At 43.7% G+C, this 27,727-nt stretch overlaps 1 protein-coding gene across 1 annotated transcript in view; it reads left to right on the top strand.

Annotated features, from left to right (window-relative positions):
* herc2 (HECT and RLD domain containing E3 ubiquitin protein ligase 2) overlaps window positions 1-27,727 on the top strand; it is a 56,711-nt gene that overhangs the window by 18,053 nt on the left and 10,931 nt on the right. Inside the window, 49 exon segments of the mRNA XM_029429034.1 lie at window positions 1,221-1,394; window positions 1,484-1,620; window positions 1,938-2,089; window positions 2,225-2,416; window positions 2,491-2,678; window positions 3,165-3,357; window positions 3,433-3,615; window positions 3,703-3,887; window positions 6,524-6,671; window positions 6,749-6,945; window positions 7,018-7,248; window positions 7,333-7,468; window positions 7,629-7,775; window positions 8,733-8,875; window positions 9,021-9,288; window positions 9,818-9,960; window positions 10,282-10,380; window positions 10,460-10,628; window positions 10,788-10,913; window positions 10,996-11,104; window positions 11,335-11,474; window positions 11,809-11,999; window positions 12,100-12,205; window positions 13,096-13,187; window positions 13,507-13,682; window positions 13,945-14,056; window positions 14,200-14,281; window positions 14,362-14,596; window positions 14,737-14,914; window positions 15,428-15,509; window positions 15,667-15,838; window positions 15,916-16,060; window positions 16,702-16,927; window positions 17,502-17,673; window positions 17,808-17,994; window positions 18,488-18,631; window positions 18,709-18,900; window positions 19,199-19,352; window positions 19,604-19,711; window positions 19,787-19,918; window positions 20,129-20,287; window positions 20,372-20,490; window positions 20,878-21,003; window positions 21,073-21,228; window positions 21,315-21,629; window positions 22,421-22,635; window positions 22,724-22,901; window positions 26,915-27,076; window positions 27,522-27,613. Coding sequence (XP_029284894.1) covers window positions 1,221-1,394; window positions 1,484-1,620; window positions 1,938-2,089; window positions 2,225-2,416; window positions 2,491-2,678; window positions 3,165-3,357; window positions 3,433-3,615; window positions 3,703-3,887; window positions 6,524-6,671; window positions 6,749-6,945; window positions 7,018-7,248; window positions 7,333-7,468; window positions 7,629-7,775; window positions 8,733-8,875; window positions 9,021-9,288; window positions 9,818-9,960; window positions 10,282-10,380; window positions 10,460-10,628; window positions 10,788-10,913; window positions 10,996-11,104; window positions 11,335-11,474; window positions 11,809-11,999; window positions 12,100-12,205; window positions 13,096-13,187; window positions 13,507-13,682; window positions 13,945-14,056; window positions 14,200-14,281; window positions 14,362-14,596; window positions 14,737-14,914; window positions 15,428-15,509; window positions 15,667-15,838; window positions 15,916-16,060; window positions 16,702-16,927; window positions 17,502-17,673; window positions 17,808-17,994; window positions 18,488-18,631; window positions 18,709-18,900; window positions 19,199-19,352; window positions 19,604-19,711; window positions 19,787-19,918; window positions 20,129-20,287; window positions 20,372-20,490; window positions 20,878-21,003; window positions 21,073-21,228; window positions 21,315-21,629; window positions 22,421-22,635; window positions 22,724-22,901; window positions 26,915-27,076; window positions 27,522-27,613 — 7,868 coding nt within the window.

The raw sequence follows: 27,727 nt of genomic DNA, 5'->3' as shown, positions 1-27,727 counted from the left end.
TCGAGAACAACCTTCGAGCTGGAGACGCAGAAAATTGCAAAAATATTGCTAAGTTATTAAAGTTATTGAAGTTTGAATCCATAAAAGATTGCGTACATGAAGCAAATGACTTCAATGTCCACTGTAGAGAGGAAACCTGTTCTCCTCCTCGCAGATCTGATGTCAGATTCACCTTTTTAGTTTTCTACATTTTTAATGCCGTCGTCTTCTTCTACATTGGTATAATGGTTTTCCACCTACAGCTTATCTCTTATATCTTAGTGCTAGTGGATGGAATCACGCTTTTATTTACATTTTCTCTTGCTGATTAAATGTTCAACACATTTAGGTGGTTTGGCTCGTATAACATAATAAATGTTTAGTGAAGGGCTCTTCATATGTTGACAGCTCAGTTTGCAGACATTACGTTGTTTATCCTGTACACACGACATCTACTGTGCGTCCTGGGAGAGGGATCCCTCCTCAGTCTCTCCCTGAGGTTTCTAACATGTTCCCCCTTTAATTATGGGGTTTCTTTTAGGAAGTCTTTCCTTGTGCGATGCGAGGGTGTAAGGACAGAGGGTCTGAGGACAGAGGGTCTGAGGACAGAGGGTCTGAGGACAGAGGGTCTGAGGACAGAGGGTCTGAGGACAGAGGGTCTGAGGACAGAGGGTCTGATGACAGAGGGTCTAAGGACAGAGGGTCTAAGGACAGAGGGTCTGAGGACAGAGGGTCTGATGACAGAGGGTCTGATGAGGACAGAGGGTCTGATGAGGACAGAGGGTCTGATGAGGACAGAGGGTCTGATGAGGACAGAGGGTCTGATGAGGACAGAGGGTCTAAGGACAGAGTGTCTGAGGACAGAGGGTGTTGTATCCTGTACAGTCTGTAAACACTGAGACATGTATAATTTGTGATATTGGTATATATATATAGATATATATATATATATATATATATATATATATATATATATATATATATATATATATATATATAGATATATATATATATATATATTTTTTTTATATATATATATATATATATATATATATATATAGATATATATATATATATATATATAATATATATATATATATATATATATATATATATATATTTATATATATATATATATATATATATATATTTATATATATATATATATATATATATTTTTATATATATATATAAAAAAATTTGATTTGACATTTCTGTCTTATTTCATGACTTCACAACAGGACAAGTGGCATCCTCTTCTTAGCACTGTAACCAATGTGCAGAAGTACCGGTGGCTGAAACGCAGCGTCCAGGGAGTCTTCTCCCAGTCCAGCCTCATGGCCACCATCGTGGAGTTCGCCCTGAAGGAGGAGCCGCTGGATGTGGAGAAGATGAGGAAGTGCCTTCTCAAACAGGTGATTTGTAGACGACGCATCTTCACAGAAGTCATTGTGATGGAGTAGGAAACACCAGGATGTTGTAAAGACTTTATATTCTGCTACAGCTGGAGAGGGCGGAGGTGAGGCTGGAGGGCATCGACACCATGCTGAAGCTGGCCTCCAAAACCTTCCTGCTGCCGTCTGTGCAGTACGCAATGTTCTGTGGCTGGCAAAGGGTCATACCAGAAGGGACCAACATTGGGTAAGTCGTCCGCTTTGAGCTCAGGTTTCCTTCTTGCGGTTTGGAAAAAGCTTCAGATCAGAGTGTGAAGTTCAAATCCTGTAGTGAAGAAAAGGTTCTGAAGTTACAGGACGAGAGAAATATCAGAGAACAAATTAATTATGTTTAGCTTCGTCTGTCTCTCTCATGGACATGGACCCCCCCCCCCCCCCCCCCGATCACTGGTGTAGTGTAAACAACTTGAAGACTGTCGTGTAACGGGATCAGTGCAGTAATGTGACCCACTAATGATAATGTCACCGTGATGTTCAGCCTCATGTTTCACCCGGTCTTCTCAGAGAGCCCCTGACTGACTGCCTGAAGGACGTGGATCTGATCCCCCCCTTCAACCGCATGCTCTTAGAGGTGACCTTCGGCAAGTTGTACTCCTGGGCCATCCACAATGTTCGCAACGTCCTGCTGGAGGCCAGCACGCGCTTCAAAGAGCTCGGTGAGCGAAGTTCACACGTTTATTTATTAATGTGAAATGAAATAAATGTTTTTTGGTTTATTTATGCCGCACTTTTAATTATAGAAATGAATTAGGCACTTTATACCTGAGAACTAACCCGTGGATCTTCACCAGGTGTGCAGCCTGTTCCCTTGCAGACCATCACCAACGAGAACCCGGCAGGACCGAGTCTGGGCACCATTCCACAAGCCCGCTTCCTTCTGGCCATGATACACATGCTGTCCCTGAAACACGGGTCCAACAGCCTCAGTCTCTTACTGAACTCGGGCATACTGGCCCTCACACAGAGCATCCTGCGGCTCATAGGTGAGTGCTGCCCGCTCCAACACCTGCAGGCTGTTGCACGATGGAGGGGTCTGATGTGTCTCGTGTTGTTTCAGGGCCCAGCTCAGACAGCAGTGAGGAGGACCTGAGTCTATGTGCACATGGAGGCTCAGCCACAGTCCTGGAGGAGTCCAGAAAGGAGGCTGCCCCCACCCCCCTCCCTGCCTCCGGCCCCGAGCTGGCTGCCATGATGAAGATCGGCACCAGAGTTATGAGGGGAGTGGACTGGAAATGGGGAGATCAGGTAGCCATTTTACACGTTTGGTCGTTGGTGCAGCACTTGTATAAATATAATGAGCTTAAGGACCAACGACGCGTCTGATCTGAGTGCTTCCCTTCATTATCCCCTCGTGTTGAGAGGAGGTTCGTAGTTCCTCAGAAGGTTTGAAGTTAAATAACGTGTGGAACACAAGACAGTTCTAGTCAACATTAACTTTTCCTGTATTCAGTATATTATTCGCTTTATTATATTATTATACCAGTGTTTGTCGAGTCCTGTCTTCGTTAAACTAACTTTGGATTTTGTGTTGGCACTTTGAAAACGTTCTCGTCTTCTTGTTTTTTATCTTTGTTATTTATTTGAGAAGTTGTGAGTCGGTAGCTGATTGAAGCGTAACCATGGTAACTGAGCTGCACAGGTGGCGCAGTATGACAGTAACTATTGAAGCTTTGTGCAGCGCTCCTACATGAACCCTCAGTTCAGTATTTGACTCGTGCACGTTCTGTCCAGGACGGCCCGGCACCGGGGCTCGGCCGGGTCATCGGGGAGCTGGGCGAGGACGGCTGGATCAGGGTCCAGTGGGATACGAGCAGCACCAACTCCTACAGGATGGGCAAAGAGGGCAAATATGACCTCAAGCTGGCAGAGCCCCCACCTGCTGCCCAGCCCCCCACTGAGGACTCGGACACAGAGGACGACACAGGTCAGCTCACCACACTCGGTACAAATCACCTCAGTGACGAGTGTGGGCTTCAAATAATGACTTTTATCATTCCAGAAGGCGAGCTGATGGAGAAGAGCAGCCACCCGACAGCCATGATGCTGAACAGCACCGTCAACCTGCTGAAGACTTTGTCTCTCACAGCTGGCATCTACGCAGAGGTGCTGCAGACCGACGCCACTCGCACCCTCTGCGGGCTGCTGAGGATGCTTGTGGAGAGTGGAGCTAATGACAAGTCAGGTAGCTGAACCGCACTGTCGATAAAGAGCTTCTTTTTATAGTTGTTGCCTATTATCGTATTCTAAATGGAGCCGTCTTTGCTGTCAGGCTGTCACTCCCACAGGCTGGTGTCTCGGGAGCAGCACAGGAGCTGGTCTACGCTGGGCTTCATACGCAGCATCGCTCTCATGCCACAGATGTGCAGCACGCTCAGCACCTCTGCGTGGATCGGCCTGCTCATCCGAATTGTTGAGGGACACCACTCCTTCAACGCCATCACTCTGCAGAGACAGGTGGGATCATGAGTCTCCATAATAAAAAAGAAATCTCCCCGTCAGATTGATGCGTGTTCTTAACCTGCAGAAGTGTTCGTACTTGTGTTCTCATAAAGATGAACATCAGTGTGTGTTGACCCTCGTCAGCAGCTACACACTCTGAAGTTCACATCAGTTCCTGAGACTGCAGAGCTCTGAGCTCACAGGAGAGGAAACAGGAGTTCAGAGAATTAAGTCAAGAAAATGTGAAGAGGGAGGAACTCCTGCAGACAGAAGAAGCTTCAACAGTTGTGAAGAAGGAGGAACTCCTGCAGACAGAAGAAGCTTCAGCTGTGAAGAAGGAGGAACTCCTGCAGACAGAAGAAGCTTCAGCTGTGAAGAGGGAGGAACTCCTGCAGACAGAAGAAGCTTCAGCTGTGAAGAAGGAGGAACTCCTGCAGACAGAAGAAGCTTCAGCTGTGAAGAGGGAGGAACTCCTGCAGACAGAAGAAGCTTCAGCTGTGAAGAGGGAGGAACTCCTGCAGACAGAAGAAGCTTCAACAGTTGTGAAGAGGGAGGAACTCCTGCAGACAGAAGAAGCTTCAGCTGTGAAGAGGGAGGAACTCCTGCAGACAGAAGAAGCTTCAACAGTTGTGAAGAGGGAGGAACTCCTGCAGACAGAAGAAGCTTCAGCTGTGAAGAAGGAGGAACTCCTGCAGACAGAAGAAGCTTCAACAGCTGTGAAGAGGGAGGAACTCCTGCAGACAGAAGAAGCTTCAACAGTTGTGAAGAGGGAGGAACTCCTGCAGACAGAAGAAGCTTCAACAGCTGTGAAGAGGGAGGAACTCCTGCAGACAGAAGAAGCTTCAACAGTTGTGAAGAGGGAGGAACTCCTGCAGACAGAAGAAGCTTCAGCTGTGAAGAGGGAGGAACTCCTGCAGACAGAAGAAGCTTCAACAGCTGTGAAGAAGGAGGAACTCCTGCAGACAGAAGAAGCTTCAGCTGTGAAGAAGGAGGAACTCCTGCAGACAGAAGAAGCTTCAGCTGTGAAGAGGGAGGAACTCCTGCAGACAGAAGAAGCTTCAGCTGTGAAGAGGGGGGAACTCCTGCAGACAGAAGAAGCTTCAACAGTTGTGAAGAAGGAGGAACTCCTGCAGACAGAAGAAGCTTCAGTTGTGAAGAAGGAGGAACTCCTGCAGACAGAAGAAGCTTCAGCTGTGAAGAAGGAGGAACTCCTGCAGACAGAAGAAGCTTCAGCTGTGAAGAGGGAGGAACTCCTGCAGACAGAAGAAGCTTCAACAGCTGTGAAGAAGGAGGAACTCCTGCAGACAGAAGAAGCTTCAGCTGTGAAGAAGGAGGAACTCCTGCAGACAGAAGAAGCTTCAGCTGTGAAGAGGGGGGAACTCCTGCAGACAGAAGAAGCTTCAACAGTTGTGAAGAAGGAGGAACTCCTGCAGACAGAAGAAGCTTCAGTTGTGAAGAAGGAGGAACTCCTGCAGACAGAAGAAGCTTCAGCTGTGAAGAGGGAGGAACTCCTGCAGACAGAAGAAGCTTCAGCTGTGAAGAAGGAGGAACTCCTGCAGACAGAAGAAGCTTCAGCTGTGAAGAGGGAGGAACTCCTGCAGACAGAAGAAGCTTCAGCTGTGAAGAGGGAGGAACTCCTGCAGACAGAAGAAGCTTCAACAGCTGTGAAGAGGGAGGAACTCCTGCAGACAGAAGAAGCTTCAACAGTTGTGAAGAGGGAGGAACTCCTGCAGACAGAAGAAGCTTCAGCTGTGAAGAGGGAGGAACTCCTGCAGACAGAAGAAGCTTCAGCTGTGAAGAAGGAGGAACTCCTGCAGACAGAAGAAGCTTCAACAGTTGTGAAGAGGGAGGAACTCCTGCAGACAGAAGAAGCTTCAGCTGTGAAGAAGGAGGAACTCCTGCAGACAGAAGAAGCTTCAACAGTTGTGAAGAGGGAGGAACTCCTGCAGCCAGAAGAAGCTTCAACAGTTGTGAAGAAGGAGGAACTCCTGCAGACAGAAGAAGCTTCAGCTGTGAAGAGGGAGGAACTCCTGCAGACAGAAGAAGCTTCAGCTGTGAAGAGGGAGGAACTCCTGCAGACAGAAGAAGCTTCAACAGTTGTGAAGAGGGAGGAACTCCTGCAGACAGAAGAAGCTTCAACAGTTGTGAAGAGGGAGGAACTCCTGCAGACAGAAGAAGCTTCAACAGCTGTGAAGAGGGAGGAACTCCTGCAGACAGAAGAAGCTTCAGCTGTGAAGAGGGAGGAACTCCTGCAGACAGAAGAAGCTTCAGCTGTGAAGAGGGAGGAACTCCTGCAGACAGAAGAAGCTTCAACAGTTGTGAAGAGGGAGGAACTCCTGCAGACAGAAGAAGCTTCAACAGTTGTGAAGAGGGAGGAACTCCTGCAGACAGAAGAAGCTTCATGTTTAACACATAGATATAAAATATCACAAAGAAGCTGTTCCTCAGTCAGTGAACGCTGTATCTGAAGAAGAAGAATCCCAATTAACATAAATGATGTGAAGTGTTTATTTATTTTAAAACACCATAATCTTTGTAAAGTCATGAAAATAATGATTGCGATATTTAAATCCTATAATCGTGTATATAATGATTATTTTGCAACATGTCATCACAAACATTTCAGGATGTAAACCAACTTTGTGTTTCAGATCCTGGCGCTGCGTCTCCTGCAGGCCATCTTGCCCTCGTGGGAAAAGACGGAGCGCACGCAGGACATGAAGTTCCTGGTGGAGAAATTGTTCAACTTCTTGGGAAGCCTGCTGAGCACCTGCTCCTCAGACCTGCCGCTTCTCAGAGGTGCGTTCACAAGTCACGCTGTCTGAAGATCTGATGTTTTTATGATGTATTATTAATGTGCTGCTTGCTCTGCACAGAGGGCTCCCTGCGAAGGAGGAAGTCCCGCCCTCAGGCCTCTCTCACAGCCACTCACAGCAGCACCCTGGCGGAGGAGATAGTGTCTGTCCTGCGCACGCTGCACTACCTCGGCCAGTGGAACAGCATGATCAATGATTACATCAACGCTCAGCTGAGCTCCATTGGAGACGTTATCGCCAGCTGCCAGTCTGAAGCAGTAAGAGTTGTTGCAGGACTCTACGTGTGTTTGAAGTGAGTTCTGATAATAAATGTCTCCTCTCTCTGTCAGTGTTTCCTAGAGGAGTTCTTTCCCGACTCCGACGGTCCTCGAGTGGGCTGTCTGATGGCGGTGATGGCCGTCATCGGAGGAATCGATGGGCGCCTCAGACTCGGAGGCCAAGTTATTCACGAGGAATATGGAGAGGGAACCGTCACTCGCATCACCCCGAAAGGACGCATCACCGTCCAGTTTTCTGAGATGAGGACCTGCAGGGTTTGCCTGCTCAGCCATCTCAAACCGGTATGGAAGCATTTACTCGTGTCAGCTGAGCGTTTCCTTTAACTTCCTTTAGACCAATGAAATAGTGTTTTGTTTTCCCCGCAGCTGCCTGCAGTGTCCTTCAGTGTGCAGAACCTGCCCTTCTCTGAGCCCATGCTGGCAGTTTGGGCTCAGCTCGTCAGCCTGGCTGGAAGCAAACTGGAGAAACGCATGAAGAAATCTCTGAGTCGAGGGCTGACAGGTACAGAATCCTCGAGACCTAATGATCTCACATGTGACTCGTACACATCTTGTAAGACGGAAACGTCCCCTGTATGCTTGTGCTGATCGGTTCGTATATCGAAGTGATGATCGACCATTAGATTTGCGATATTAAGGATGTAAAGATATTGTGTTTCCAGCTGACCAGGTGGACGTCCACCTGCTGCGCTGCCAGCAGCTGAGGCTGTACATCTTAAAGGCAGGACGCGCTCTGCTCTCTCATCAGGACAAACTCAGGCAGATCCTCTCGCAGGCGGCCGTTCTGGACATCGGACCAAACCCCAGTGGTGAGACTCTCCCAGAGAAGTGACAACTGTTGATGTTCAGTCCAGTTCAGCGCTGGAGAAACGCTTTCTATGTTGTGTGTGTGTGTGTGTGTGTGTGTGTGTGTGTGTGTGGCAGCGTGTGTGTGTGTGTGTGTGTGTGTGTGGCAGCGTGTGTGTGTGTGTGTGGCAGCGTGTGTGTGGCAGCGTGTGTGTGTGTGTGTGGCAGCGTGTGTGTGTGTGTGTGGCAGCGTGTGTGTGTGTGTGTGGCAGCGTGTGTGTGTGTGTGTGGCAGCGTGTGTGTGTGTGTGTGTGGCAGCGTGTGTGTGTGTGTGTGGCAGCGTGTGTGTGTGTGTGGGGCAGCGTGTGTGCGTGTGGGGCAGCGTAGCAGCGTGTGTGGCAGCGTGTGTGTGTGTGTGGCAGCGTGTGTGTGTGTGGGGCAGCGTGTGTGCGTGTGGGGCAGTGTGTGTGTGTGTGTGTGTGTGTGTGTGGCAGCGTGTGTGTGTGTGTGTGTGTGGCAGCGTGTGTGTGTGTGTGTGTGTGTGGCAGCGTGTGTGTGTGTGGGGCAGCGTGTGTGCGTGTGGGGCAGCGTGTGTGCGGCGTGCGCGGGCACGCGTAGCAGCGTGCGCGGGCACGCGTAGCAGCGTGCGGGGACACGCGTAGCAGCGTGCGGGGACACGCGTAGCAGCGTGCGGGGACACGCGTAGCAGCGTGCGGGGACACGCGTAGCAGCGTGCGTGGACACGCGTAGCAGCGTGCGTGGACACGCGTAGCAGCGTGCGTGGACACGCGTAGCAGCGTGCGTGGACACGCGTAGCAGCGTGCGTGGACACGCGTAGCAGCGTGTGTGTGTGTGGACACGCGTAGCAGCGTGTGTGTGAGAGAGTGAGGACACGCGTAGCAGTGGGTGTGTGGGAGAGAGGATGCAAACTGAGACGAAGGTGCATTTAGTTTGTTTTCATGACACGTCTCTGTTTGCAGAAGACCCCGTGGTGTCGTCTCCTGATGTGGGAGACTTGTCCCCTGAGGGTCCGCTGCCTCCGCTGATCCTCCTGCAGCAGCTGCTGTCCGCTGCCACGCAGCCCTCCCCCATCAAAGCCATTTTTGACCGGCAAGAGATGGAGGTGAGTGTACGGGCCTCAGCGTCGTGATGTAGCGCACGTTACAGCTGCTGGTTACAGTTTGACTTCAGTGTTCTCTGATAATTAGGATAAATATATTTTTACATCCAACATAAAACACATATTTAAAGTAACTGTGTACACGCAGGCTGCGGCTCTGGCTGTGTGTCAGTTCCTGGCCGTGGAGTCGGCCCACCCGTCCTCTCCGCTGTTTGAGGAGAGCAGCTCCAGCGAGGCCACCACGCCCGTCACCATACAACACGTCCGACCTCCCAAACAGAAGAAGCAGAAGATCTCCCCCGTCCCCCCCCTCCCCATCGTCCTGCAGCTCATGGATATGGGCTTTGTACGGAAAAACATCGAGTTTGCCTTGAAGTCTCTGTCTGGAACTACCGGCAGCGCCTCAGGTGTCCCAGGTACGAGTTCACACCAGACCAACTCGGGCTGCAACCACAGTCCGAAGCTTTGAAGCTTTATTCATAATGTTTGTATTTCAAATTCTAAGTCAACATTGAAATGCTGCACATGTTCTCTTTGCACATCTATTGATTGTGTTTGAAGTATTTGTGCACAGCTGCAGATGCAGACGAGGCTGCACTAATATTATCAGTATTATAATATTAGACTCTGTGATCCAAACATTTCTAATAACTGCAGCGTTTAAAGTCAACATTTAGTGAAACAAGAATGTTTTTACATATTTAATTAAACTGCTTTAATCCTCATGTGTTGGCGTTTAGCCTCAAAAACATTTTCACTCATAAGCAGCTCAAACAACATTTAAATATGTTTTTAGGGTGTCGACGTCTTAAAATATGACGACAGACATTTGAAGCTTCACTCAAAAACTTCAATAGAAGCTTGAAATGACTCCGTCGTCACGGCTGCGACGCGTCGTCTCTGAGGATCATATTTGATAGCAGAGTAATTGAGTGTGTACTTCAGGTGTGGAGGCTCTGGTGGGCTGGCTGCTGGACCATCCAGACGTTCACGTCACTGAGCTGTCGGACGCAGACACGGTGTCGGACGAATACTCTGATGAGGAGGTGCTGGAGGAGCTGGAGGAGCCCGAGCAGACGTTCCCTGTGGTACTTCTTTCATCATCTCATGATTATATTTCATCCCCTTTAACTCTGAACTCACGTAATCTCGTGCGCAGAATTAGTTACTTCTCAACATGCAATTAATCTGAGCTGATGCATTAAACGTGTACTTCTCTGCTCGTGCACCTTAAACTGCAGAAGGCCTTACATTTAGAATAATGAGAAGGTTTCTTCTGGTTTATTTATTATCCTGTATTTTAACTTTTATTTATCACACATAGTTGTTTTTGCGTCTCCACATGTAAATGACCTCCTCAATAGTTTAAATAAATAAACGTACTAATAGCATCTGTAATGTTGCATCAGCCTCCAGGTGCAGTGGTGCCTGAAAGCCAAATATTTAAGAAGAGATCCGATTTCCAAAGCAACGACGATTATGCCGTGTACGTGAGAGAGAACATTCAGGTGAGCGCCGCGGCCTTACTGCAGAAGATCTCATAATGAAATGTGACACACGCCTGACAGGTGAGCAACTCCTCCGCAGGTGGGGATGATGGTGAAGTGCTGCAGAACGTACGAGGAAGTGTATGACGGAGATGTCGGGAAGGTGATTAAGCTGGACAGAGACGGGCTTCATGACTTGAATGTGCAGTGTGACTGGCAGCAGAAAGGAGGAACGTATTGGGTCCGCTACATCCACATCGAGCTCCTCGGTAAGCAGAAGTTAGTGCGACACGATGACGGGAAGTTATGCAACATCTGAGCAATAACGTCTCACTTATTGTACAAACAATCCTCTTTCACACACACACACACACACACAGTTGGAGTTCAGTATCACATCTCATGTCATCCTTCCCTTTATTTCCCAGGATTCCCACCACAAAGCTCCCCCTCCCATATAAAGATCGGAGACAAAGTGAGGGTGAAGCCCACCGTCACCACACCGAAGTACAAATGGGGCTCTGTGACTCACAGGAGCGTCGGGGTTGTGAAAGGTGAGTCTTTATAAGGTGAGCACTAAAGGGGACGCGAGCTGAAGTCCACTGTTCTGCACTAACGCGGCTGAATGTGTTCCAGCTTTCAGTGCCAATGGAAAGGACGTGATCGTAGACTTCCCTCAGCAGTCCCACTGGACCGGCCTGCTGGCTGAGATGGAACTGGTGCCCAGTGTCCACCCTGGAGTGAGGTAGGGATCGATTTCTTCGGCAGTAAATCGTGCATGTTGTCACATTGCTCATTACTTATACATTACAAGTTGGATTTAGCGGCGTCATGCCGTCTGCAGACTCTGCGCAGGCTGCTGATGTCGGCTACTTTGTAATCTGTAAACGTGTCCTAGTGATAAACGCAGCGTCCCACATCGCCCCGCCTCCATATCTCCACGTGTTGTGTGAATAGCACTTGTGTTATCTGCAGGTGTGATGGCTGCCAGATGTTCCCGATAAACGGCCCCCGCTTCAAATGCAGGAACTGTGACGACTTCGACTTCTGTGAAAACTGCTTCAAGACCCGCAAACACAACGTCAGGCACTCCTTCGGAAGGATCAACGAGCCGGGTGAGTGACAGGTTCGCCCCCACGTGTCAGATCTGTGACGTTTCGTTTATTTTCATAAACACGTTTATAAAAATAAGAATTTAAGAAGGAAACGTTGTGCAGGAGAAATAAAGACTACGCAGTAATACAAAATGAATAGAAATGTAATATTTAAATAGAAGTTCATGTTTGTAAGTTGAGATGCATTATGTAATATTATTATGTCAATCTTTCGTCAACTTAAAGCTGAAACGGCTCAGTGTTCATGACTTTTTTTTTTTTTGTGTTTTAAATATTGAGTTTGTTCATCTAGAAATAGAAATATATGATTGTTGTTGTTCATGTGTGCAACCAGGCCAGTCTCCGGCCTTCTGCGGCCGCTCAGGGAAGCAGCTGAAGAAGCATCACAGCAGCCAGCGCGGGATGCTGATTGACGATTGGTCGCGTGCCGTCAAGAGCCTCAACGTCTCGTCCTCCGTGAACCAGGCCGCACGTCTCATCGACTGCAGTGATCAGTGTTGGCAGTCCTCCGGCTCGCAGGGAAAGGTAGGAGATTGAATTGCTTATTCTAATGAAGATAATCTAAATAGACTGTCGTGCAGCTTTATTAAAGTGAAACGCGTTGTCGTCTTTCTTTCCTCCACAGCACTGGATCCGTGTCGAGCTCTTCCCCGACGTCCTCGTGCACAGACTGAAGATGGTCGTGGATCCGGCGGACAGCAGCTACATGCCCTCGATGGTGGTGGTGTCAGGCGAGTGAATGTGATGTGAGAAACTTAACGTGCAGAAGTAATTGTTCTGTCTTAATGTACAGAAGTAATTGTTCTGTCTTAATGTACAGAAGTAATTGTTCTGTCTTAATGTACAGAAGTAATTGTTCTGTCTTAATGTACAGAAGTAATTGTTCTGTGTCTTAATGTGCAGAAGTAATTGTTCTGTGTCTTAGTGTACAGAAGTAATTGTTCTGTCTTAATGTGCAGAAGTAATTGTTCTGTGTCTTAATGTGCAGAAGTAATTGTTCTGTGTCTTAATGTGCAGAAGTAATTGTTCTGTGTCTTAATGTGCAGAAGTAATTGTTCTGTGTCTTAATATACAGAAGTAATTGTTCTGTCTTAATGTGCAGAAGTAATTGTTCTGTGTCTTAATGTGCAGAAGTAATTGTTCTGTGTCTTAGTGTACAGAAGTAATTGTTCTGTGTCTTAATGTGCAGAAGTAATTGTTCTGTGTCTTAATGTGCAGAAGTAATTGTTCTGTGTCTTAATGTGCAGAAGTAATTGTTTTGTGTCTTAATGTGCAGAAGTAATTGTTTTGTGTCTTAATGTGCAGAAGTAATTGTTCTGTGTCTTAATGTGCAGAAGTAATTGTTTTGTGTCTTAATGTGCAGAAGTAATTGTTCTGTGTCTTAATGTGCAGAAGTAATTGTTTTGTGTCTTAATGTGCAGAAGTAATTGTTCTGTGTCTTAATGTGCAGAAGTAATTGTTTTGTGTCTTAATGTGCAGAAGTAATTGTTCTGTGTCTTAATATACAGAAGTAATTGTTCTGTGTCTTAATGTGCAGAAGTAATTGTTTTGTCTTAATGTGCAGAAGTAATTGTTCTGTGTCTTAATGTACAGAAGTAATTGTTCTGTAATTGTTGTGCAGGCGGAAGCTCTCTGAACAACTTAATCGAGCTGAAGACGATTAACATCAATCCCACAGACACCAGCGTCCTTCTCCTCAGTGACTGTACTGAGGTCAGTTTAAAGATCAATTCAACTTCTAATCTTTGTTTTCACTTTTAAAATGATGCTCTGATGTCAAAAATGACAAATAAATAATTATTTCCTGTTTATTAAATGCTCAGGGGGATTTTTATTTTCTCACAGTCTGGGATATGTCAGTGATTTATTTATTGTCCTGTGTCGGATATAAAAGATTTAAAACTTTAAAAGGACAATATGTGAACTTCCTAATTCTAGAAATATAAACTTATGGCGTATGCATGAACAGACTGAACAGAGGGAGTGTCAGGGTTAAACACGGTGCAATAACTTGATGGATGTCTCTCCCCAGTATCACAGATACATCGAGGTGGCCATCAAGCAGTGCCGCAGCTCTGGGATCGACTGCAAGATTCACGGGCTCGGGATTGTTGGACGCATCCGAGCGGAGGACGAAGACCTGGCCACCGTCCCTTTCCTGGCGTCCGACAACGAGGAAGAGGACGATGACAAAACTGCCAACGGGAGGTATGACGAGGAAAACGAGTTTCATCTTAATTTGTAGAGAAACTAACGCCGTTGGATAAATGTAGGGAAGTAGAAAGAACTATTTCCCTATTGTGGAGTTATAAAGAAAATACTCAAGGAAAGTACAAGCACCTCATAATTGTTCTTGCAGTACTTGAATGTACTTTGTTACACGTTATTAAAGATATTTAAGCTCTTAAGAGTGCTTCGATCTTTACTGTAACTCTACAAATGTTTAAAATGTTTTTGCTTCGTCCTTCAGTCTCGCTCGGAAGAAGTCGTTGGGGTTGGAGTCTGCAGCCACCATCAGGACCAAAGTGTTCGTCTGGGGGCTGAACGACAAGGACCAGCTGGGAGGACTCAAGGGATCCAAGGTGCAGCTCGTGTAAACTTGTGTCCACTATAAATGAGCCAACGTCTAACTTAGCCTTTGATCTTTCTGTGTTATGAGTTGAACCTGCAGAGAACGTCCAGCAGAAGCTGCTGCCTCTCTGATCGCTCCTGCTTGTGTCCACAGATCAAGGTGCCCTCCTTCTCTGAAACTCTCTCTGCACTCAATGTGGTGCAAGTGGCCGGTGGATCTAAAAGCCTCTTTGCAGGTGTGAGATAAATGATATTTGGAGTTCTTCTGTCGCGTGCTCGTTGTACGGTGAGCGTAACCGTTGTGTCTCTGTCGCAGTGACGGTGGAGGGGAAGATTTACGCGTGTGGAGAGGCCACTAACGGACGGCTCGGCCTGGGCCTGTCCAGTGGCACCATCCCAATCCCCCGTCAGATCACTGCACTCAGTAACTACGTGGTGAAGAAGGTCGCTGTGCATTCTGGGGGACGCCACGCCATGGCCCTGACTGTGGACGGGAAGGTGTTCTCCTGGGGAGAGGGAGACGACGGCAAACTGGGACACTTCAGCAGAATGTACGTACTCCTGAACAGATGGATGATTTCCATTTGACTTATTGTCCAGGATGTGAATCAGAATGTGTTTCTGTCTCCAGGATGTAAAGGATAGAACTTTAATGATGTGGTTTAAAGAAAAGTTTGTTTTTCCACATCAGGAACTGTGACAAGCCTCGGTTGATTGAGGCGCTGAAGACAAAGCGCATCCGCGACATCGCCTGTGGCAGCTCTCACAGCGCAGCCATCACCTCCAGTGGGGAGCTGTACAGCTGGGGACTGGGGGAGTACGGCCGCCTTGGACATGGAGACAACACGACTCAGCTGAGGCCTAAACTGGTACGTGTGTGTCTCAGAAATGTGTGTATAATTCCAATGTTAAAGAACCACATGGCTTCACTTTGCAAGTTTGGATCAACCTCATCACACGGACGCCCTCGCTTGCCGTGTCGATGAACTCAAATGATAGTTTGTAATCCTATTACATTATTGAAAGCCCAAATCCACAAAATTATTACATTTAGACACTTTTGTCTAAATGACTAAAAGCGACTTCCAATAAGTGCAAACAATCATGAGGATACAACTCTGAACAGCAAGAATCCTGCAGGTGCAATAACTTCAAATAAGCCAAAACTATTTAGTGCAACATACAGAAAACAGAATGTATTTATTGTTATTGTCCAGCTGCAGTTTAAACAGGAGAGTCTTCGGTCTGCAGAAGGTGTACAGACTTCCTAAAGAGAAATATCTGCAGCCACAGTCTCACGTGTAGAGCTTGACTAGTTTAAATGTGTTGCTGCTCTGATTCCATCTCAACTCTGAAGTTCTAAAGCGTTTCTTCTTGCTCAGGTAAAGGTGCTTCTGGGACACCGGGTTATCCAGGTGGCTTGTGGGAGCAGAGATGCTCAAACTCTCGCCCTCACCGATGAAGGTATTTCTGCTAATGCAAACCACCAAATGTATGTTTTGAGTGTTTGTATCTCAACGTTACACATGTTTAGGTTCAGAAAGCTTTAAATGAAGATGAAGACTCCACAGACTTGAGAAGTGTTGTTTTGGATGAGATGATGATGTTTGTTTCGTGTCAGGGTTGGTGTTCTCCTGGGGCGACGGGGACTTTGGGAAGCTGGGTCGTGGAGGCAGTGAGGGCTGCAACATCCCCCAGAACATCGAGAGACTCAACGGGCAGGCGGTCTGCCAGATTGAATGTGGAGCCCAGTTCTCTTTGGCTCTTACTAAATCTGGAGTTGTGTGGACCTGGTAAGATGTTATGTGACGACGCATCTTGTGTCCTTTTTGTTTTCCACCGAGCGCTCACGCTTTGTGTTTCCTGACAGGGGCAAAGGCGACTACTTCCGCCTGGGCCACGGCACCGATGTCCATGTGCGGAAGCCGCAGATGGTGGAGGGACTGAGGGCCAAAAAGATCGTCCACGTGGCTGTCGGAGCGCTGCACTGTTTGGCTGTTACAGAAACGGGACAGGTTTGTTCTGAGCTGCTCGTTCACTGCCATGGCTCTGGTCCACATGCGGGACTTAAGTTATCGACTCTCGCTCTACTTTTCCAGGCACCTCTGACCTTTTGCTGTTCCGCCGTATAAAATACCTTCCCTCAGAAGGGATTTAATAATGTTAGCACATCACTTCATGTTCTGAGAGGCTCGATATCTGAACACTTTCACAGGTTGTTGCGATGCCTTCACTTTTTCTTTTCTAGCTTTTGTTTCACGGTTCCGACAGTTTTACAGAAGCTCCGAGAGGCAAAGTGAGGAAAGATAATCTGATCTAAGTCGTGTTAATGAGAACAGGTGACCGGGATAAGTCCCAAGTTTTCATCTGTGAAAATCTTTTTGTGAGAAAGAAACGTTTGGTGATTCTTTTTCTGTTTCAGTGTTTGTTGTGGTAATACTCCACAAGAGGCTGAGGTGCAGCACTTCTCCATGTTTAAAATAAATAACTAGTTTCACAGATAATAAAGAAGATTAGAAAATTGTCCTGACAAACATTTAATCTCATGAACGTCTGGAAAATGAAGTCGATGATTTTCTGTTTTAGAACAGAAAACCTTTTGTTGACCTCTAAGACTTCTGTGACAAATGAAACGATGCTGTTGTTCCTCCGTCAGGTGTACGCGTGGGGGGACAACGATCACGGGCAGCAGGGGAACGGCACCACCACAGTTAACAGGAAGCCCACCCTGGTGCAGGGTCTGGAGGGACAGAAGATTACCCGAGTGGCCTGTGGCTCCTCCCACAGCGTGGCCTGGACCACCGTGGACGTGACCACGCCCTCTGTTCACGAGCCGGTACTTTTCCAGACGGCCCGGGACTCCCTCGGAGCGTCCTACTTGGGTAATCCTCCCTTTCTCTGCAGCCCATTCACACATGTGGGATTGTAATGTGTTTTATTTGACATGTGACGAGTTCCTCACCAGCTCACATACTGTGCAGGGTTAGCAGAGTCCACTAGGGGGCGCTGTTCTCTCATTGAAAAGGGAAATGTTGGACTTAAAAGTAATTTATGTTTGATAACGTCTCCAATTTCTTTATGTATACATTACTAATATAATGGATTGTTATAATGACACTAAGAATAATAAGGAGAATTATATTATTTTTTCATAGAAGAAATGCTTTAATGATGAAACGTATACAAAGAATAAACTTAAGCAGGTAGAATGTCAGTTATAGATAATAAGATGCATGATGATTAGAATTAGAATAATTAGAATGCGTAACATTCACATATACATCAGTAAACAGATCAGACTACATAAATAAAAAAACGTGCACATGAACACTGACTGCTGCACAGTTTCCCTGCCTGTAGACGCACGCTGGTCTGCAACCAGCTGATAATGGCGAGAGCGGGGGGGAGGGGGGTTCACGTGAACGACTGTCATTGTGTTTGTGTTGTACTCTGCAGGCGTCCAGTCCGACAGTGACTCATCAGCAGTGAACAACAAGCTGAGCGGGCAGAGCAGCGTGAAGCCTAATCGCCCCTCGCTGGCCAAGATTCTCCTCAGTCTGGACGGCAACTTGGCCAAACAGCACGCTCTGTCCCACGTGCTGTCAGCCCTCCAGATCATGTATGCAAGGTGAGTGTGAAGTCTCCTCTCCTGCTGGTGGACAGCGTGTCATCCCCGTTTCCTCTCTCACTACATGTCGTTGTGACGTGCTTCAGAATATCTGATTACATTCATCACTGTTGGCGTGCTGCGTGTTTCCACAGGGACGCAGTGGTCGGTGCTCTGATGCCAGCCAGCATGATCCTGCCATCAGAGTGTCCTTCCAGCTCACCGGTTCCCCCGTCAGACTCCTCGTCCTCGTCCTGCGTGAGCGACGAAGAAGCTCCTCCGGTGCTGCCTGAAGCAGAGGAGCGACTCAGCCCTAATCCCTGGCAGGACAAGAAGGGAGAGGTGAGATCAGTGTGTTTACTTTGACTTCAATAGAACTCAGTGAGGGAGTTTCCACGCGGTCTGGCTTTTTATATTTTTGTCATAAAAGCGCTGCCTCCACTGCATTTTGTGCCGACTTATTGTAAAACAGTAAACATGCAAATTCTTCTGACCAGGTGTGCAGATGCAAGGATCAGCAAACTGTATCTGCACACCAGAAACTGGCTCTTAAAGTTTTACTCCTTCAGCTTTCAGTAGAGAAGCAGCCGGTTACATTTACAGACACGTGCTGCAGGACGAGTTCACGCTGAGCACACACGCACACGCACACACACACCCACAAAGAACTCAACGATCTTATAGTTTAAACACAGCATTAGAATAAACTCATCCAAAAACATATTTCATTCTTGCACTGTAATGTATTTCAAAATGTAGGAAAGGATTGATGTGTGTGTGTGTGTGTGTGTGTGTGTGTGTGTGTGTGTTTGTGTGTGTGTGTGTGTGTGTGTAGGCTCCCTCATCAGAAGATGCCCTCACCCCATCCTCAGCTTTAACCCCCTCTGCCTCTGGTGCCTCCTCGCGTCCTTTCATCCCTGTCACCGATGACCCCGGCGCCGCCAGCATCATAGCTGAAACCATGACGAAGACCAAAGAGGTCGGTGGCGTCCGTCTGCACGGGAAGTGTTCGGTGCAGCCGCGTGTTCCCGACTAACGTCTTGTGTTCCTCCTCAGGACTCCGAGGGTCAGAGTAAGGCGGTGGGTCCGGAGCCTCAGTACCTCGACGAGTTCACCAGTCTGCTCGTGCCGGACGACACGCGCGTCATGGTGGACCTGCTCAAACTGGCGGTGTCCTGTCGCTCCGGGGAGAAGGGCAAGGAGGTGCTGTCCGCTGTGTTGTCCGGCATGGGCACAGCTTACCCGCAGGTAGTGTCCCGTCTTTGTGTTTAGACTGCGTGTAGAGCTGGTCGGGATGTGACGATGACTCGTGATGCAACAGCAGAGAGCAGCTCTCTGTAAACATCACTGTCAGACGTAGACATGCTGTATTATACTCGGTGTATAGATCATCGGTGTATAGCTCAGAAATAAGAAATGACTCTTTAAGTCGTAAAGATGAGAGAAGTAATGAAAGAATGAGTTTCTCTGGGATCAGGTATCCTGACGTACAGCGTGAGTGGAGTGTGTTTCCTGCGTGTGAAGGTAACTCTCTCTGGTGCTGCAGGTCGCTGACATGCTGCTGGAGTTGTGCGTCACAGAGTTGGAGGACGTTGCCACGGACTCTCAGAGCGGACGTCTGTCCTCCCAGCCGGTCGTCGTGGAGAGCAGCCATCCGTACACAGACGACACCTCCACCAGCGGGACGGTGAAGATCCCAGGTAAACAAGAAGAGTTTCAGACTTCAGTCATTACCTCAGATTCTAATTATGCTGTGCAGCCTTTACTTGATCCAAAGTGTTTGTGCACAGTGTCAGATAAAGAAGAGGCTGCACTGATGTCATGACGTCACTAAATATCAATTACAGACGATCAAACCTCAATAGGAGCTTTGACTGTAAAAGAAAGACTTGGTTCCTCCCAGCGCTGGTTCATGTGTACAGAGATGATTACGTCTTGTTTTGTTCTGCAGGAGCCGAAGGTCTCAGGATAGAGTTCGACAGACAATGTTCAACTGAGCGACGCCACGACCCGCTAACCATCATGGATGGAGCCAATAGGATTGTTTCTGTCCGATCAGGTGACGAGAGGAAGAGCGTGAAGCTGAATGAGTGAAACATGAATGAAACGTGTGCTGACGTGCTGCGTGTTTCAGGTCGCGAGTGGTCCGACTGGTCCAGCGAGTTACGGATCCCGGGAGATGAACTCAAATGGAAGTTCACCAGTGACGGCTCCGTCAACGGGTGGGGCTGGCGCTTCACCGTGTACCCCATCATGCCTGCTGCAGGTGAGCGCATCACACACGGCTGACTCTCGTCTGATGGGAAACTACAGCAACCAGTAACAAAACGTCCCAAAATATAGTTTTTATCATCAGACATTAGTTTTTATTTAGTTTTCGTGCTATAATTGCACGGCTACACGCACAGACTGCCTGGCTGTAACCCTGAGCCTCCCCCGTGTCCTCCCTCGTGTCCTCCCTCGTGTCCTCCCTCAGGTCCTAAAGACTTGCTGTCAGACCGCTGCATCCTGTCCTGCCCCTCCATGGACCTGGTCACCTGTCTGCTGGACTTCAGGCTCAACTTCGCCTCCAACAGGAGCATCGTGCCTCGTCTCGCCGCTTCCCTCGCTGCCTGTGCGCAGCTCAGTGCACTAGGTACAGTGTGACTGATCCATCGAGTAGTTGCTTTGTTAGAATTTAAATATATTCATGTTGCCTTTTTAATGTACTCGTCTGCAGCTGCTGGCCACAGGATGTGGGCGCTGCAGAGACTCCGCAAGCTTCTGACCACAGAGTATGGTCAGTCCATCAACATCAACCGGCTGCTGGGAGACAGTGAGAGCGACGCTCGCTCCATGGTGAGTCCACTGGGATCCAGCAAATTAAAGATATTGTGTTTATACTTGAGACGACCCTGAGTATTCAGAGATTCGAGACATGTGGTTATGAAACAGGATTCAGGCTCGAGGAGTTTCTGATTATGTTTTAAATAACTTTACTACACGGTCTTGGTACAAACGTTTTCCCTTCATAACAAGTTAGTTGTATTTATTTTCTCAGTTATTTATGTGATTAAAAAAGTTTTGTTATCTTAAGAAAAGATTTGTTATTTTGAGATGTTTGAATATTGGCCGTTCAGGGCTTCCGTACTAAACTATAACGATGTGGACGAAGTGCGTCGCAGCAGCATCTTTGTATAATAGCAACAACATGACTTCTTTGTTTATCTGATGTACTTCCTCCAGAGCTTCACAGGCAGTGCGCTGGCCGCTCTGGTGAAGGGGCTCCCTGAGGCTCTGCAGAGACAGTACGAGTACGAGGACCCCATCGTCCGCGGAGGAAAGCAGCTGCTCCACAGTCCGTTCTTCAAGGTCTGTTATCTGAGGTGAGCGTAGATACTTACACATCATAATGGTGGCTAACTGTAACATTGTGTTCAGGTCTTGGTCGCTCTTGCCTGCGACCTTGAGCTCGATACTTTACCCTGCTGTGCCGAGACCCACAAGTGGGCCTGGTTCCGCCGGTACTGCACCGCCTCCAGAGTGGCGGTGGCTCTGGACAAGAGGACCTCTCAACCGAGACCCTTCCTGGATGAGGTGAGTGTTCCGGGCGGTGCTGGCCTCCACGTGTCTACGTCACACTGACATGAGAATGTTCTTAATCCGTTTCCTTCCCTTTGAAGGTCACCAAGAAGATTCGAGAGCTGATGGCCGATCACGAGAGCATGAACGGCCTCCACGAGAGTCACGACTTGTTCAAGCGCGAGCACGACGAGCAGCTCGTGCAGTGGATGAACCGGCGACCGGACGACTGGACCCTCTCCGCCGGGGGGAGCGGCACAATCTACGGCTGGGGCCACAACCACAGAGGTCAGCTGGGGGGCATCGAGGGGGCGAAGGTCAAAGTGCCCACTCCCACCGAAGCCCTCGCCACGCTGCGGCCAGTGCAGCTGATCGGAGGGGAGCAGACTCTGTTCGCTGTCACCGCTGATGGAAAGGTCTGTCGCTGCTTTCATTAATAATATAAATATAATAATTAATAATTTAATAAGTAATTTCTCATGCAACAATTTCAGAAAATACTTTGTCCAGCCTCTCAGATGTTCTGCTTCTCAGCTTTAAATAATAAGACACTTTTGATATCTTGATTTGAAGACACCAGCTTGAGAATGTTTCTATCTTCTGACACTTTAGAGACATTTAATCTGCAGGTTTTTACTGGAGGTGTACGAAAGTATGGAGACACTTTGAAGATGTTTGTGACGCTGTTTTGATCCAGTTAATGGTTTTCATGCAAAGATGTGTGGCAGACAGCAGAGCCAGATTCCTGCACAGCCCAGTTTTTGCCTTTATTTTGAAAAAGACAATATTCTTACTAAACCGTTGACATGGCTCATAAAAACTAATATTCCCGTTAACATGCAGCCGTCAAAATAGGACTTGAACTCAGCCTCTCTCATTCCTTCGACCGGCTTCTTAAACACGTTGTGTTGCAATATTTGGTTAATTTTTTAGGTTTTTAATAAGGGACGTTCTTTGTGCATCTGTAGCTGGTTTGTGTTCGTTGCACAGGCTGAACGTTAACAGATGTGTGCGGAATACATGTCCACTTGTACTACATCTGGAATAAAACCTCATTCTGAATATCCAACATGCTGTTTACACCATCTGTATTAAATTCACATATTGTCCTAAATAACAGTATAACATGTGTGCATGGAAGTCAGTCTGATGACCTGCAGGAATATGTGATGTTGTCGTACTAACACATCTTCATCTGGATCCTCAGCTGTATGCTACAGGATACGGAGCCGGGGGCAGACTGGGTATCGGCGGCACAGAGTCTGTGTCCACCCCCACGCTGCTGGAGTCCATCCAACACGTGTTCATCAGGAAGGTGGCCGTAAACTCTGGGGGGAAGCACTGCCTGGCGCTGTCCTCTGAGGGAGAGGTGTACTCGTGGGGGGAGGCTGAGGACGGGAAGCTCGGCCACGGGAACAGAAGGTCGGGACAGAATGAAATATTTCACTTTGCACAATGTGGTTATAAATCCCCTCAAGTAATCATCTGTAACCACTCCTCCTGACTTCAGCCCCTGTGACCGGCCTCGTGTCATCGAGTCGCTGAGGGGAGTGGAGGTGGTGGACATCGCAGCCGGGGGGGCACACAGCGCCTGCATCACTGCCAGTGGAGAGCTCTTCACCTGGGGCAAGGGACGCTACGGACGGCTGGGGCACGGAGACAGTGAGGACCAGCTGAAACCCAAGCTGGTCAGTACAATACTGATGTGTACACACACATGCACACGCACACACTCTGTGGACTACACACACTCACACTCTCTGTGGAATGTACACACACACACACACTCTGTGAAATGCACACACACACATCGTGCTACACTTATAACCATCATGAGATTACACTGAAACCAGTCGAGTCTATTTTCACCCGATAGTAATTCTTTCATATAAATCTGACATCAGTAGTAATGATGCTGCACATTTTTAAAACCCAACAAATATAATAATTCATAATGATCACATCATTGCCATGGTTACCATCACATGGTGTCTTTTAAACTGTTAAACATCTTTTAACCAGAATTAGATCGACTCTCACAGAACGTTCTGTTTTAGTATTATCTCTTTCATTTGATATTTTATTATGATACAACTATATAACATATATCCTGACCGAATATTAACTTCATATATTTTTGTTTCATGGACGTAAAAACTACATCGGACACTTAAAGGGAAGATTTATGTGGATGTTCATCAAAGTTGATGCTAAATGTAGTCGAGTCCAAGCAATAAAATCCTCACTGAGAACTATGTTCACTCCTAACTACAATGTAACTATTATTATATTCTAACTACAATGTAACTATTATTATATTATAACTACAATGTAACTATTATTATATTCTAACAACAATGTAACTATTATTATATTATAACTACAATGTAACTATTATTATATTATAACAACAATGTAACTATTATTATATTATAACTACAATGTAACTATTATTATATTATAACAACAATGTAACTTATTATATTATAACTACAATATAACTATTATTATATTATAACAACAATGTAACTATTATTATATTATAACAACAATGTAACTATTATTATATTATAACAACAATGTAACTATTATTATATTATAACTACAATGTAACTATTATTATATTATAACTACAATGTAACTATTATTATATTATAACAACAATGTAACTATTATTATATTATAACAACAATGTAACTATTATTATATTATAACTACAATGTAACTATTATTATATTATAACAACAATGTAACTATTATATTATAACAACAATGTAACTATTATTATATTATAACTACAATGTAACTATTATTATATTATAACTACAATGTAACTATTATATTATAACTACAATGTAACTATTATATTATAACAACAATGTAACTATTATTATATTATAACTACAATGTAACTATTATTATATTATAACAACAATGTAACTATTATTATATTATAACAACAATGTAACTATTATTATATTATAACAATGTAACTATTATTATATTATAACTACAATGTAACTATTATTATATTATAACTACAATGTAACTATTATTATATTATAACTACAATGTAACTATTATTATATTATAACTACAATGTAACTATTATTATATTATAACTACAATGTAACTATTATTATATTATAACAACAATGTAACTATTATTATATTATAACAACAATGTAACTATTATTATATTATAACTACAATGTAACTATTATTATATTATAACTACAATGTAACTATTATTATATTATAACTACAATGTAACTATTATTATATTATAACTACAATGTAACTATTATTATATTATAACAACAATGTAACTATTATATTATAACTACAATGTAACTATTATATTATAACAACAATGTAACTATTATTATATTATAACTACAATGTAACTATTATTATATTATAACTACAATGTAACTATTATTATATTATAACAACAATGTAACTATTATTATATTATAACAACAATGTAACTATTATTATATTATAACTACAATGTAACTATTATTATATTATAACTACAATGTAACTATTATTATAATATTATTATCATAACAACAATAACTATTATTATATTATAACTACAATGTAACTATTATTATATTATAACTACAATGTAACTATTATTATATTATAACTACAATGTAACTATTATTATAATATTATTATCATAACAACAATAACTATTATTATATTATAACTACAATGTAACTATTATTATATTATAACTACAATGTAACTATTATTATAATATTATTATCATAACAACAATAACTATTATTATATTATAACTACAATGTAACTATTATTATATTATAACTACAATGTAACTATTATTATAATATTATTATCATAACAACAATAACTATTATTATATTATAACTACAATGTAACTATTATTATATTATAACTACAATGTAACTATTATTATATTATAACTACAATGTAACTATTATTATAATATTATTATCATAACAACAATAACTATTATTATATTATAACTACAATGTAACTATTATTATATTATAACAACAATGTAACTATTATTATATTATAACAACAATGTAACTATTATTATATTATAACTACAATGTAACTATTATTATATTATAACTACAATGTAACTATTATTATAATATTATTATCATAACAACAATAACTATTATTATATTATAACTACAATGTAACTATTATTATATTCTAACAACAATGTAACTATTATTATATTATAACTACAATGTAACTATTATTATATTATAACAACAATGTAACTATTATTATATTATAACTACAATGTAACTATTATTATATTATAACTACAATGTAACTATTATATTATAACTACAATGTAACTATTATTATATTATAACAACAATGTAACTATTATTATATTATAACAACAATGTAACTATTATTATATTATAACTACAATGTAACTATTATTATATTATAACTACAATGTAACTATTATTATAATATTATTATCATAACAACAATAACTATTATTATATTATAACTACAATGTAACTATTATTATATTATAACTACAATGTAACTATTATTATATTATAACTACAATGTAACTATTATAATATTATTATCATAACAACAATAACTATTATTATATTATAACTACAATGTAACTATTATTATATTATAACTACAATGTAACTATTATTATAATATTATTATCATAACAACAATAACTATTATTATATTATAACAACAATGTAACTATTATTATATTATAACTACAATGTAACTATTATATTATAACTACAATGTAACTATTATTATATTATAACTACAATGTAACTATTATAATAATATAATAGTTACATTGTTGATGTAATAATAATATAATATTTACATTGTTGTTATAATAATAAAATAATAGTTACATTGTCGTTATAATAATAATAATAATAATATAATAGTTACATTTTTGTTATAACAATGTAACTATTATATTATAACAATGTAACTATTATTATAACAATGTAACTTATATTTTATTATTATTATTATAACAACAACAATGTAACTATTATATTTTATTATAACAACAATGTAACTATTATTATATGATTATAACAACAATGTAACTGTTATAATAATATAATAATTACATTGTTGTTTTTATAATAATATAATGGTTACATTGTTGATATAATAATATAATATTTACATTGTTGTTATAATAATAATAATAATAATAATAATAATAATAATAATAATAATAATATAATAGTTACATTGTTGTTATAATAATGTAAACATTTTCTTATTATATCAATAATGTAACCATTATATTATAACAATATAACTATTATATTATTATAACAACAATGTAACTATTATATTATTATTATAACAACAATGTAACTATTATTATATTATTATAACAATGTAACTATTATATTTTATTATTATTATAACAACAATGTAACTATTATTATAACCACATAACAATCAAATCAAATGGTTCTACTCTACAGTTAGTTGTGTGTGACTGATGTCCACAGTGGATCTCGGGGACTCCAGGTTTTGTCCTGGCACTGAAAAGGCTCGAGGAAATAACTCTCCATCATGTGTGCCGTCTGTTTGGACAGGAGTCAAAGTGTTTACAAGGTTCCTCAGAGCGTCACGGTGAGACGGAGCTGATGTTTGTGTGTTTATCCAGGTGGATGCACTGCAGGGTCACAGGGTCATCGATGTCGCCTGCGGCAGCGGAGACGCCCAAACGCTGTGTCTAACGGATGATGACATGGTCTGGTCCTGGGGAGATGGGGACTATGGCAAATTGGGCCGGGGAGGCAGCGATGGCTGCAAAATCCCCATGAAGGTAAAGCAATTTCCACAGCAGAGCGCACTGAAGGTCGGCAAGAGCTTCTTTGTACTTCTGTCCCTCGGTATTTCACACGGGAAGGACGCGAGTGTGCAGAACACGACCAGCAGAGCAGGAGAGCCTCGAAAGCTTCTAAATGTGTTTCCTGTTAAATCACAACTATTACTTCCAACTTCTCCACATTAGTTAAGAAGTTGGGCCTGCTGGTAGATACTGAGGGATTAAAGGAATAGTTCCACATTTATAAATGCTCTTCACTTCATTGCAGAGTGAGGGGAGATCATCGAAACCTTTCTGTAGCGGCATGTGAAGCTGCAACCAGCAGATAAACATCTTAACATTCAGACTTAAAACCTCTCCACAGAAGATCTCCACGTGTGGGGGGGGGGGGGGGGGGGAAGCAGTGCTGCACAGCTAATGATTGTTCTTTTCTTGTGTTCAGATCGACTCTCTCACCGGCCTCGGCGTGATCAAAGTGGAGTGTGGCTCTCAGTTCTCTGTGGCTCTCACGAAGTCTGGAGCCGTTTACACGTGGTGCGTTTATTGAAAGGATCGCCTCAAACACATGATAAACATGAACTGTATTAATACACACATGCAATTCAAAGTCATTACTTTTAACCTACAGAGTAGAAAAGATGCGTCTTG

Source organism: Cottoperca gobio, chromosome 4 (genome assembly GCF_900634415.1).
Source record: "Cottoperca gobio chromosome 4, fCotGob3.1, whole genome shotgun sequence".
Classification (NCBI taxonomy): domain Eukaryota; kingdom Metazoa; phylum Chordata; class Actinopteri; order Perciformes; family Bovichtidae; genus Cottoperca; species Cottoperca gobio.
Note: the sequence above shows the minus strand (reverse complement) of the source record. Positions and strands in the feature narration are given on the sequence as shown.